The following is a 12,752-nucleotide window of genomic DNA, read 5'->3' as shown; positions in this document are numbered from 1 at the left end:
AGATAAGTCTGCAGCTGCTTAAAGCTTACAATACATAAACATTGATAGTAATAATTATAAAGATATGTGTTAGCCAGTTCCAACTCTGAGAAGTTACAAAACCAAATGTAAAAGTTACATACATTAGGACACTAGAGGAACAGCTCTATAAAACATGTCTCCAATCTGACCCAGAAAGGACATTTAAAAAATATATTTAACATTTTCCAGAACTACGCTCAAGCTTTAGTACCATCTCAGAACTATTTTTTGCATCTCTTCTGTAAGGACGGAATGCCCATTCTAGGCTAGATCCCTAACTGAACTCTGCTGTTATGGGGTGACACATCCCAAAGGCCAATTTGGGGTACATAACAGGATGTTTAAAAAAGCCCAATAAAGGGAAAATGAGTGTTGATCATGAAATTGAGACGTTTCCAATAACAGTGTTTTATAGACATCTTTATGGTATTCAGTGGTCACCCTGCTCTATTCATGTGTTGTCTTATTTTGCATGAAAAGAAACAAGCTAATTAAAATATATCATGCATACTAAGGAACTTAAAATGTGGTAAGCTCATGTTAAAAGCTTTCCAATTAAAACAAACAAAAGACACCTTAGAGTTAAATCAGACCACGCTTAACAGGTTTTACTATTATGATTTGAGATTGGAACTTTATCCCTTGGGAAAATGGAGAATTCCTTCTGTATCCTACTGATACGGGGCTGTGGAAATTAAGGTGTTAAGTACGTAGAGCAATGTCTTTCCTGTCTGTCTTCAGCTTCCCTGAAACAGACAGGCAAAAAGTCAATTTCATGTAAGAGGCAGAGAAGTCTGTTTCATGTGCATTTTTTCCACTAAGAATTGATTTATGGAATTTCAGAAAAAGGGCACAATGTACTGGAAAGAAGTACAACTGTATAGCTAGGAACAAATCAGCTGGTGTGGGCCTGAGAAACAAAGATGCAGACACCTTCCTGGCCTCATCAGAGTTGCTTATAGAATGCCAGCTTGATCATCATCATCATCCCCTATGTTCCTCCAACAAGAAACAACAGCTGCAATTGTATATGTAGTAATTACCTAGTGTGTAGCTTTTACTTGCCACAAGATATTCTTCCTGGTTTATTTCCACAGGGCTACAGTATTTCCCCCCCCCCCCCCCCCCTTCTTGCTCCAGAGGAGCAAAGTCATTTCTTCAGTGTGTTAGTGCCAGTCTCACAGAACACGCTTAGCCTTCTTTCAGCTGAGGTTCACCCAAACCTCCTTGCTGTCATTCCAAGCTCTTATTTACACAACAAACAACGCGTGCCTCCAATGCAGACATACTAAAAATTAAGACTGGTTTTCAAAAGAGAGGACTGATGGAAGTGATAACAATGGAACAAAAGAGATTCTAAAATATGCCACGTGGATCAAGAAACACGGACTGGAAGCAAAGAAGAAGCAGTTCAGCGGCAGCGACGAGCTCCTTGGGAATCTTCTTCAGAAGCTGTATGGGGCCCTTGCTATGATTTTAGTGCTTGGCTCCATGGAAGCAGGTTGCTCTTTGGCTGGCACTGTCCTTCACAACAGAAGGATGTGATGTTTATCCCAATTTGTCCCACACCTCGTTGCTGCTTAGAATGCAAAAAAAATGACGTTTTCTTAGTTTTATCTCAGACAAGCATCTAACATGTCACAGCCATCTTCCAGGCAAGGGAAGAGATAAGGAAACTCTCCACGAAACCATTACCATATCAGAAGCAATGCACTCAAAAGGTGCACAGAAAGGAAGTTTTCCTCAGGCAAAGATGATAATCCTCAAAGTTAAGTTGCTCCATCTCACAAAAGTCAAAGAGAACAAAGCTATTCTCTGCTTCTATTTTTATCCCAATGTTGATCAAAAGCCACACCTGTGTGCAGTTTATTGAAAAAATAAATAAGTATCCAAAACCACACAGCCATCCCAACTGTGGGGTAAGCAGCCACTACTGATCAAGTTTTCACAACTTCTGGGCTTTGTATCCTTCCATTACAGTACAAGTTGAAAGGACTTTGGAAAATTGGAGGTAAATGACTTTTCTGCCCTTCTCTCTAATGTTCCCTTGCCAGAGCATGATATTTAGCAGTTAATAAATAATACCAAGTAATAATTCAGCACTCCAAGCTACATCCATTATAAAAAGAATTCCCTGAACATTTTCAGTTCATGATGGATTAGATGTGTACCTTTACTGTATATCTACATGGACAAAGTGGTATTGGAAAGGTTCTGCTGTTAACTAAATTACTCCAAGGTTTTACTACCGTAGGCAACAGCCAGGCTTCAAATTAGCAAGTTCTAGAGGTTAAATGAAAACTATTTAGTCTTAACATAGTTACTGTGACAGACATACTGTAGTTCTTGAAGGGGATGTTAACCCAGTTATTTGTGGCCTTAAAACATTTAAAAGAACTAGCAATAGACACATGAATTGGCACAACTAGAGTCATATTCAGATTGTTTCTTTTCAAATGTTCAACAGGTTTAAAAATCACTAAGGCTTCAGTCCCTTGTTGAATTACGTATCACTGTACAACGAAGGCAGACTGCTCAAAAGCCTATTGCACATCCTGATCCATCTGATAGCAAGTGTTTCTGCCAGCAGTACCCAACTATTTTATGTAGGATCAGCGCAAAAAAGATATGTGACACACAACACCTCCCTCTTCTGGGGAATGCCGCCACAAATTGGGAGTCTGGAGGGTGACTCTCTCCTACGTTACACACATTGCAGAAGTTTTCCATCCCTCAGCTGTCAGTGCTGAATCTCTTGTATAAGTTCTTGTTAAATACCCTGTCTGCCCTGATCTCTTCTTACAGACAGATCTTTGTTCTAAGCAAACCCACCACTTTCAGCCAGCTCCCATAGTTCTTTATATCCAAGACCTCCTTCTCCTTACTGGTGTTATACTTCCACCTCGTGGCCAACTTATTCCAGCAGGTGGCAAATTTGGGCACAACCATTAGGTAGTTTTCATATAATATGAAGTGCAAGAATAAGTACATAAATCAGTGTTCATTCTAATTAGTCTATTATCAACGTGAACAAAGCACATCTTTCTCCTCCTCCATAAATATACCACCTGTCCCGTTGATGTTTTGGGGATACACAATTAAGACTGTAAGAACTGCCTGAAAGCAAAAACCAAGACTACAAAAGGGGAAACAAAGAGCTTACCTAAAAACTGATCTTCCACTTCATGATCACCAGTTTTGTTTACAAACACTAACACACATCAGGTCCCACCTTGTGCTAGGAACTTGCATCTATAAATCCCCCAAAAAGACCACTTCTACACTTCATAGCCTACATTCTAAATATGTGATAAAAAAGACAACAACTGGAAATACCGATGTGGGGCAAACTCAACGTGCCAGTTTATTACAGTAACTCTAGTAATTCAGGCACATCTCCACAAGAATGTTTACACTAGTTTAAATACGTTGATTTAGGTAGGTTTGTGAGAAAATCTGCAAAGTTTACCTCTGTCTAAGGACCATCTTGCCAGCTACTGACAGCTCATTTGTATGGATCAGCCAGGTGAGTTTTTAGCATAGACTGCAAAGGGGTAAGTAAATCAGCTAGAATATTATAGAGGCTTTTAGGTCCTTAACACAGAGCTCACCTGGAACACTGGGGAAAGCACAGAACAGGCAAAAATTGCAACTACTGTGAAAAAGGCTGTAGCATTGTCTGCTAAGTATCATAACTTGGCAGAAGGTAGGGAATGAAGAGCAAAGGTCTGTGGCAAAGGTCTTGGAGTTCAAGGAAAAGCAGTGCAACATGTTAAGAAGAAAATAAAACCAGAGAAGTCAAATAGATAAAATGGGCAGGGTTGTTCTGTGTACAACAAACATATTTCTATAATCTCTTCATTTAGTCCTTCATTATATGTGTCCTGTTTTGAGGAGTTTCTTATATCACTGAGACAGACTTGCCACAGCAAAAGGTGTTAAACATTTTTCTCTCATGCTGACTGTATTAGGGGGGTGGGATAAGAGATCACTTACCTGGGAGAGGTAGCTGAACTAATACACCACTAACCGATGGATCCTTGTTGAGTTTCAATGTCATATCTAACAGTTCTTCCTGAGAAACATCTTCAGGCCTTAGTACGATCTCACTAGAAATGCCTGATAAAAAACAGAAACATATTTGTAATCAGGAAATTTATGTACACAGAGCTTACTCATTTTGTCTATCAACCTGCCTGATGCTTGACAAACATCTTCAATAATCATGCAGTACTTCCAAAAAAAATCCCACTTGAATTCTATGGGCTTTAATGCTGTATTTCTAGGTGTCAAGTGCAATCTCATGATGAACCATGCAAAAAAAAAAAAAAAAAAATCAGTAGCTTGACGAAGTAGCTTCAGAAGTTAAAAAAAATAAAAATAAGTAAGTTTTAATACCGGTAACATGACTGTTCTGCTACTATGAGACAAAATTCAGATTTTTCAAGTTACTTCACAAGATTGCAGCTCCATGGTGAGCAATAAAGTTGAAGTTTTCTGTTTAAGCTACTTCCATTTGGAAGTGAGATGCTGTACTGACTGGTCCTTATTCCAGGACCAGGGATTTACTTGAGTAAAATCAAGTAAAGATACAGAGGAGATCACTCTGCTACTTCTAGATATATATGTTTATATATATATTTAAAGCACTGTATCTTGCCCTTGCTACAATAACATTTATATTATATTGTACATACCTACAGCTGTAGCTGCTTTTACCTTGTTTCTGACATATATATGGCTAGCTGGATTGTCTCCTACTAATACAACAGTGAGATGAGGCCTCTTGTTTCCAGAGGATATCCACGATTCCACATCCCTTTGAACTTCCTTCAAGACTTCTTTAGCAAGCTTTGTCCCTGAGATAACGGTTGCTTCATCGCTATAAAGACAAAAAGGCACACAACATTTACATCTAAAAAATTGCATGAACAAGACACTTAAGTGTGTAATCTACTGTGTTAAACACTTGCAAGTCCTTGGACTAGCCAATTCAGTAACATTCCAAATATTATTTGAAAAAATACTAATGCAGTACAAATCCACCTGTGGAAAAAAAACACACTTATTTAAAGGGATTTTTTATTTCTTCATATGATCTTATTTGAAAAGCATTTAAGTGCCACCAGTACATACAAAAGAGAAGCTTCACCTGCCTTCTGCCTCACACCCCACCGTCCCAGCACACATAGCCAATCTGGTTTAGTAGCTATCGATTCCTGTGCTTGGGAACAGGACACAAGAACAGCCTTACACCACAAAGCTGTTTCTGTCTTAAGGAATTTTTGTACTCATTCTCCAAACTTACTTCAAACAATATATGTGACGTGGGATTCTGTCCAAAGCTTGATTATAACGTATCTAAGCTAATTTTAAGAAAGCTGAGAAACACCTACACTGATTAAGTCAAGAGCTGCTCTTACACCCTCTGTTTTCATGTTCCCGTCCTTCCCAGAATCTTGCTCTTAACCTCAACCAGCACTACAACATACAAGCATCCTCCTCCTGGGAAGCGCCCACCACCATTGCCCTGCCTTCGTAGCAAAGGCAGAGGAAAACTCAAGTGTCTTGTGCTTCCAACTGACTCCAGCCCCCCTCAGCATCATTCCCTGCATCACTGCAGTGATCATGACCCCCAACCAAGGATGTAGAACCCTCCAAATGCACCCCTCCAACCTGCAAGAAATAAGCCTTCAGTATGCATCACTTTCAGGTACTATGATATTAACTTTTTAATGAAGTAAGCCAACCTTTATAAATCAACTTTACTGCTTGGCAGGGGAAGGAAAGAAGAAGCAGGAACAGAGGGAAAGCCAGAGGGCAAGAAATTGTGGTGTTGCTGACTCAGAAATAGGGTATGCTATACAATTTGATATCATACTTTTAAGCAGCCAAGAAGATGAAGCTCCATTTCACTTCTTCCAGAGATTTGTGCACCTTCTGCCATTCTTGGTAAACCTTAATAACCCAAGAAGCTAAAAGCAGAACGGTGTGAAGTTAAATAAACTGGGCAGGAAGAAATTCCCCAAAACACCAAAATACCAGGCTAAGGCTTTATATAAAAGAAGTCACCTAAACTTCACTTCTCTATCTGACTGACAGCTGAGGAAATCCTGTCTACATTTCAGACCACTGAACAACAGTGCTATGAGGACTCAGCTACAAAGAAGAACAGAATATCTGAACACACATTTTTCTGGGCCAGAAATAATAGTAGCCAACTCTGTTTTCTCCTACAACTCATTCCCTTCAAACAATATGACAATTTTTGAGCAATAAGATGACAACTGTTGAAATGTATTTTAAAATAACATTTATTTCAAGTGGAACACAAGGTAGATCGTGGGTGGCAGAGGGTGACATTAAGTAAGAAATTTGACTGACAAGTCCAACCCTCGCCCTCGAGTGATACTGGTGACAACAAAATTCAAACTTAGCCTTTAAAAGCTTTACCAATTTCTTTCATCAACTTCCTGTGCTCTCCTCAGTGGCTGGCTGCTCAAAGATCAAGTGCATTTCTACCAAAACTGCTCTTCTTTAAGGCCTGCTTTATTGGGATCCCCCAAATGCCAGCTTGATCCTACCTTGCTTATTCTCCTGCTCTCTCGAGTCTTCTCCACGTTCACGCCTGTGTGCTTACTGTCAGCAGAGGTGCTGCTCACCTTGCATACCGTGCGTGACATTTCCACACTGCTGAAGCTTTTATCTACACTGTTTGAGCCTCTTGCTTCCTCACAGAAACTCAACAACTCCTAACACAATATAGACCTACAGTTAAGCTTCCTTGGCACAACTATCTAATATTATGACAGCAACAGCTTTTCTGACTGTGAAAATGCAGCGAGGTAACACCTAGTTCCTGGAAACAGAACTACAGATGCGGAGTTACCAGTGAGAAGACAGACTTGATCTTACCGAGCTGAAAATAAGCTCGAGCTTGCTCCTTGGAAATGAAAGGTTTTACAGGTACACACACACAGACCATAAACCCTGCTTGGAAATGAACGCATAAATTCAACATGACTACATTTGACATATTATAAATGTCCCCAATAGAATTATGGCACCAACATGGAAGAGACTTAAAAATAATAACAAATAAATAAATCACAGTGCCTAGTAATTAAGGAAAAAAACAAAAAGCAAAAAACAAAATCACCCTGCTGAAACCAAACTATCCAACCATTCGGCCCATTAAGCAAACCAACTTAGGGCACAATACATGAACATCTTGTTTCCTTCAATTTCACTCCAGCTTTAACTACTTCCCAATATAACCTTCAGCACTGTTTAACTTGGATTAATTTTTAAATTAAAAAAAAAAAAAATCAACATGTGGTTTTATTTTTTTTTCCCCCTGTACGGCCTCCTCTTTATGTTCTCATTTCCATACTTCTCTCACCTGCATGATTTATGCTTTGGCTATACACGCCTTTGGCACAAGACACTTGATTCCATGTACTCGTTATGCCAAATAAATAATTAATGCTCAACTACGTAGCAATGGCACATATATTTAATTATACAAAAATTTAACAAAATACATATTTAAGGATACAAATGTATATTTAATGACACAACTTAATTTTTTAATGCCAGCATATAGAAAAGCCACATCATATTTCATTTGTACTCTAAATGCACTGCCAAAGTATCAGTTCTCCTAATCCTTAAGCAGCCAATTTTAAGTGCATGCCTCTTTCCCCAAAAGACTAACCACATACTTATTAAGTTTTGAGGATCTCATGTAAATCTGACCATACTCACCCCACTGCATTCAAGCTTCTCAGTCATCCAAGGACCAAAAAATCAAAAGCAAATGAACAGTACCACCGTGCTAAAAAAAAGAAAACAAAATACCACAATACACACACACAAGAAAACAATCATCCCCTCCCCATACACACACTATAAGCTAGGACAAAACGTACATAACATGTCATAGACAGGAGGTGCACTGATTACACTCCATGATACTTGCATCTTTCTCAATACAGCATAAAGCCAATTTTACAAGCCTAAGTGAAAGCCAATTATAAAAGATAAAAACTTGACTGAACAAATAGCTTTAGGCTAAAACTACTCTAAAAAAAATGGATACTCTGGGGCACCCCAGATTATAGGAAATCAAAATGATCCCGTGTTAATTGACAAACACAGAATTAAAAAACAAAACCAGAACATGGCATGAAGGTGTGGGATGGCCCTACTTCCAATGAGCTATCCTCTTTTGACATTCCCATAGCCATGTGGATACTTTCAAGATGTAAAAGAAAACTTATCACTTGACAGTGTAGCTCTGTTTGCCATACCCATAACTTAAAGGTGCTGGGGAGTGAGATGCTAATAAGTACGTATGCATTTATGCTCTTACGGAAGTGACTCCAGGTCTCAAGGATAATCTCACTGAAAATGATGTATAGAAAAATACTCAGCTAAAACTGTGAGCCTTTGCTTTGGAGGCTGACTGTGAACCACACAGCAACTGAAATCACTAAATAATTTGTGAAAGGTCAGTATCTTACAGAATTACAGATAAATAGCCTGTGAAGTTTCAGATGCATTGTTCTCTCCCAAAAAAAAAAAAAAAAAAAAAGGGAAGAGAAGAAGAACAAAAGCTTTTTTTTTTTTTGTGCGGATCTCTCTAAATCTTATTATTATTTGTAGCAAGCTGGAAAGCTTCCCCCCACCACCATTCACTCATGGCTAGTGATCACAAACCTGGCTCTAACCACACAGGCTCAACCATGCACGATTTACTAATCTCATTACAATCCTTTTTTTCAACAGATCAAAGCACAGTAGCTTGATAATGGTTCCAAAACTCAGCATCCCTGTTGCCACAAGGCCCAGGCTATTGAAAGCTTTCCACATGCCCACCAGATTCCACCAAAAACAGAGTCTCTGGAACCAACCTGTAAATATTGCTACTGCAACAACCATCACTTGGGTTGAAATGTTCAATATTTCTTAGAAAAGTTCCCTTGCAGAGGTTGTGTAGTAGATTTGAAAGCTTATGTCACCATCACATACAGCAAACATAACCCCTTTTCTAATCTTCCTTCAGGACCATCTTGCAAGAAGCAGAAGCTTTGCCCTATCTCAGCCAGCACCTAAATTGTAGGTTTTACAAATCTAACTACAAATGAAACAAGTGTAAAATAACCATTACGTTACTTAGAATATAAAGATTGTATTTTTCCTTCCCAAAGTTAGGTATGGCACAATCAGCAGGTATTGAGTTGTGTTACTGTTCTGCAAGTCTACTTGATTAAATGCAATTAAGAAATCCCAGTACTTGGTGTTCACACTTAACCATACATACATGTATTTCAGTTATACAAGCTGAAATCTCGGTACTTTAATAGTTAGTTCAAATGAAGGTCATCTAGAGAGGTCCTAAAATGAATTACTTCAATACTTATAATATATTATCTTAACTGATCATCTTGTAGAAAGCCAATATATTGCTCTTCTTATCAAATATTTTAATGATTTAAACTCCCGGAATGAATTACTTATTTTTACACCTTGTGCTCAGTTAAACTTCAGCTTCTGTTACTTGAACTTACCTTGACACATCAAATAAGAAAAGTACCCATTTTACTTTTACTTTCTACAGGGACAACAGTATTTACTACTTTCCTTCATTATTATTTTCTGTTGGGTCCAGAATTTCATTTAGGATTCCGAACAAATTCAGGATGTTGTGGAAGCACAAGTTACCTGTTGTCTAACAGAAGTGTGGTTTAAATTAAATAAAAACCTTTCTGGAAAAAAAAAAAAAAGTAAAGACACCTGGTATAAAAAAGAAATTGATTAGCTATTAAAAGAATAAAAGGTTGACATCTCCAGCAGTAATCACTTCCTCAGCCTGAGAACTGACCATCCAAAACAAAGACATTTGAACCTTCTCTGCAAATACGCATGCTTGATGCTTTAACATGCATTTGTACACACAGGCAGTTAGCACTGGTGGTGTTTAACATATGCTGAGTTAGCTTGCCAAGATTAATGCATTTCATGCTAACTTGCAAAAGCAAATAAAGCCTTCTGTTTTAGATAAAAGTCAGAATGACTTTCAACCACTACAGATCTGATCAGGTTTTCGCATTACTCCTTTCTGTACTATATCCTGGGGGAAAAACAAGGCTGCACCTAGAATAACATTCAGTGGGGAAAAAAAAGAGACACAAAGAAATGATCTAAAAAACAATTTTGCATTGTCTCAACTATAAGAAGCCACACAAAAATAACTTGCAATTAATACTAATGAGATGCATATTTGTCTATTAGCATAGCCAAACAAGGAAAATATTTGGTGACAACTCAACATATGGGCCAAATAAAGCCAACAAACACCAGATTTATTGAGGGACTTGTGTCTAAACCTTGTAAATACATGGGTGTTAGAACATTAAGGATTTTTAAGTATTACCCTAACAACATATGGAAAAAATGCAGTGGCGAGTTCTGAAAAAAAAAAAATATTTCCTCTGCTAGTCTTAAAAATATGGAGAAAAAGAGATTAAAACAAAAACACCACACCTATTTCCACATTAACAAGACAGTATATACATCTGCTCAAGGAAAAATGCTCACGACTGTCAAATTGAGAAATAGCAAACATTGTACCATGTTGATGCTTAAGCAGATTGAGAATCTAGGTTAACTCCTTCGATGGAAATATTACTTAAGAATCACACCAAGAAAGGCATCAGGTATACAGAAAGGTTATACACTACAACAAATTAACCAAAGCACTCAAAACAACTGAATTATTGTTTTAAATATATCCACACAGAAAACTTGATAGAGTGGGAAGTCAGTGAGCAAGCATGTTTGTGCTCCCTGCCCCGCTATCATCACACCTGCTCGTGGATGCTCTTACTCTGAAGCCTGCGTGAAGTTAAAACAATTCACATACTGAGTCTTTCTTGTGACTTGCAAAACATTACACCAAGATACCAGCTACTCTTTTAGATCCACATACACACTGCAAATCCAAAATCATATGAGACTTCACAATGGGATCTTCTCAACTCTATATATACACCATAATTCCCAATGAAAACCTCAGTAAAAGCACTATCATAGGAACATCTACTTTTTCCTGAAATGGAAAAAACAGTTACTGCCAACAAAGAACACAAGTAGGCATATGTTATTCCAGAAACACAGACATTTGTGCAGAAAAACAGCAGAATTACATGCACCAACAAAACATACACAATGCCTAGAAGGTGAAGACACTTAATGCGGTTGTCACGGTATTGCTTACCAAGCTTTTCATGTTTGACAACAAAGGCTACAAAGCTTTCAACAAACACTGCAGCGCTACGTGGGATACACAGACACCGCTTTTTGTTTCTTTCCCCCATTTTTTTCTTCATACTCATGCAGAAGAGAGCAGCTGCCTGCCCTTCTGAGGGCAGAGATGCAAAAAGATGGAACCCCACCACCACCACATTTTCTCTCTTCAGAGAGAAATTCTCCAGCATCCATTAATACCGTTATACAACCTGACAGACGCCAAAAAATCAGTACAAGCTAATTCTGCGTAAAACAACCGAGACACGACTGGAGGTCCCGGGAGCAGAATAATCCTGAAAAGGCCGATTTCTGCCAGCAGGGGGAAGGAAGGCCAAGCCGCCAGGGCTCTCCCGCCCAGATCGCCGCCCGGACCCCCGGGGAGCAGCCGGGGGGGGGCCATTTTGTGTCGCCGCCCCACACCTGAGGGGGGGCCATTTTGTGGAGCCCCCACCCCGCGGCGGGGGCGTGGAAGGCGAAGCCGCCCCGTACCTGGCGGCGCTGCGGGGGGAGCCGCTGGCGCTGCGGGGCGCCGGGCAGGACAGGGCTCGCCATCTCCTCAGGGGAGCCAAGCAGGGGCGCAGCGAGACGGTGAAGGAGGATGAGAAGGCGGCGGCCGCCATTTGCCTCCCGCCGCCCACGAAGCGCAGCCGCAGCCCGGCGGCGGAGGGAGGAGCAGGGGGCAAGTAGCGGGGCCGGGGGCGGGCTCGGAGGAGGAGCCGATGGCTCGGACTGGGGCAGCGAGGCTGAGGGGCGAGGCGAGGCGGCAGCCCGGGAAAATTAAAAAACGGAGGGGTTTGAGGTGGAAAACTCCTCAGGAGAAGGAGCGAAGGGCGGGCGGTGCCTTTGGGTTTTGCCCTGCCTGGATCCTGTGAGCTGCTGTTCCCGCCGAAAGGCGGCGTGGCGAGCCCGGCGGGCTCAGGCAAGCACGGGATCCCAGAAGTGTTTAGTGTGGAAAAAAACTTAAGGTCATCGATTCCACCCATCCAGCTAACACTGCCAAGGCCACCACTAAGCCATAGAATCATAAAATCATGTCCCTAAGCACCACATCCACACATTTCTTGAGTATCTCTGGGATGGCGATGCCACCGCTTCCCTCGGCTGCCACTTCCAAGGCCCAGTCAGCCTGTCTGTGAAGAAATTCTTCCTAATATCCGATCTAAACCTCCCCTGGCACAATTTGAGGCTGCTTTCTTGCATGCTATCACCTGTCACCTGCAAAAAATGGCTGACACCAACCTCATTATAGTCTCTTCAGGCAGTTGCAGTATGATGCCCCGCATAATTCTCAGGTACGTCCTCTTGTTTTCCCAGTGGAAGTCTCATGGACTTCCTTGCTATTCATATACTAGTGCCTTCTGTCATATTTTATTGCAGATTTTTCTCTACATCCAGAAGAGAAGAAGAAAACTAAACAA

General features: G+C 40.3%; 1 protein-coding gene across 6 annotated transcripts in view; it reads right to left on the bottom strand.

The window, feature by feature from the left end:
• The window catches only part of LOC311435952 (epigen), a 65,030-nt gene extending 53,040 nt beyond the window's left edge, over positions 1 to 11,990 (bottom strand). For 2 of the 6 annotated variants that reach the window (XR_014692504.1, XM_084517528.1), the window contains exons 1-3: positions 11,544 to 11,769; positions 4,719 to 4,903; positions 4,018 to 4,140 (exon numbers count right to left, since the gene is read on the bottom strand). Coding sequence is in view for 5 of the 6 variants with exons in the window: in XM_084517528.1 (XP_084373654.1) it covers positions 4,018 to 4,140; positions 4,719 to 4,903; positions 11,544 to 11,734 (499 nt within the window). In the remaining variant the exon portion in view is untranslated. Of the gene's footprint in view, positions 1 to 4,017; positions 4,141 to 4,217; positions 4,322 to 4,718; positions 4,904 to 5,902; positions 5,997 to 11,543; positions 11,773 to 11,823 lie in introns of those variants that run through there. The other 4 variants (XM_084517531.1, XM_084517532.1, XM_084517529.1 and 1 more) reach the window with 4 other exon arrangements.
• Positions 11,991 to 12,752: the final 762 nt, after the last annotated feature.

This window comes from Aythya ferina (genome assembly GCF_964211825.1).
Source record: "Aythya ferina genome assembly, chromosome: 4".
NCBI lineage: Eukaryota > Metazoa > Chordata > Aves > Anseriformes > Anatidae > Aythya > Aythya ferina.
Note: the sequence above shows the minus strand (reverse complement) of the source record. Positions and strands in the feature narration are given on the sequence as shown.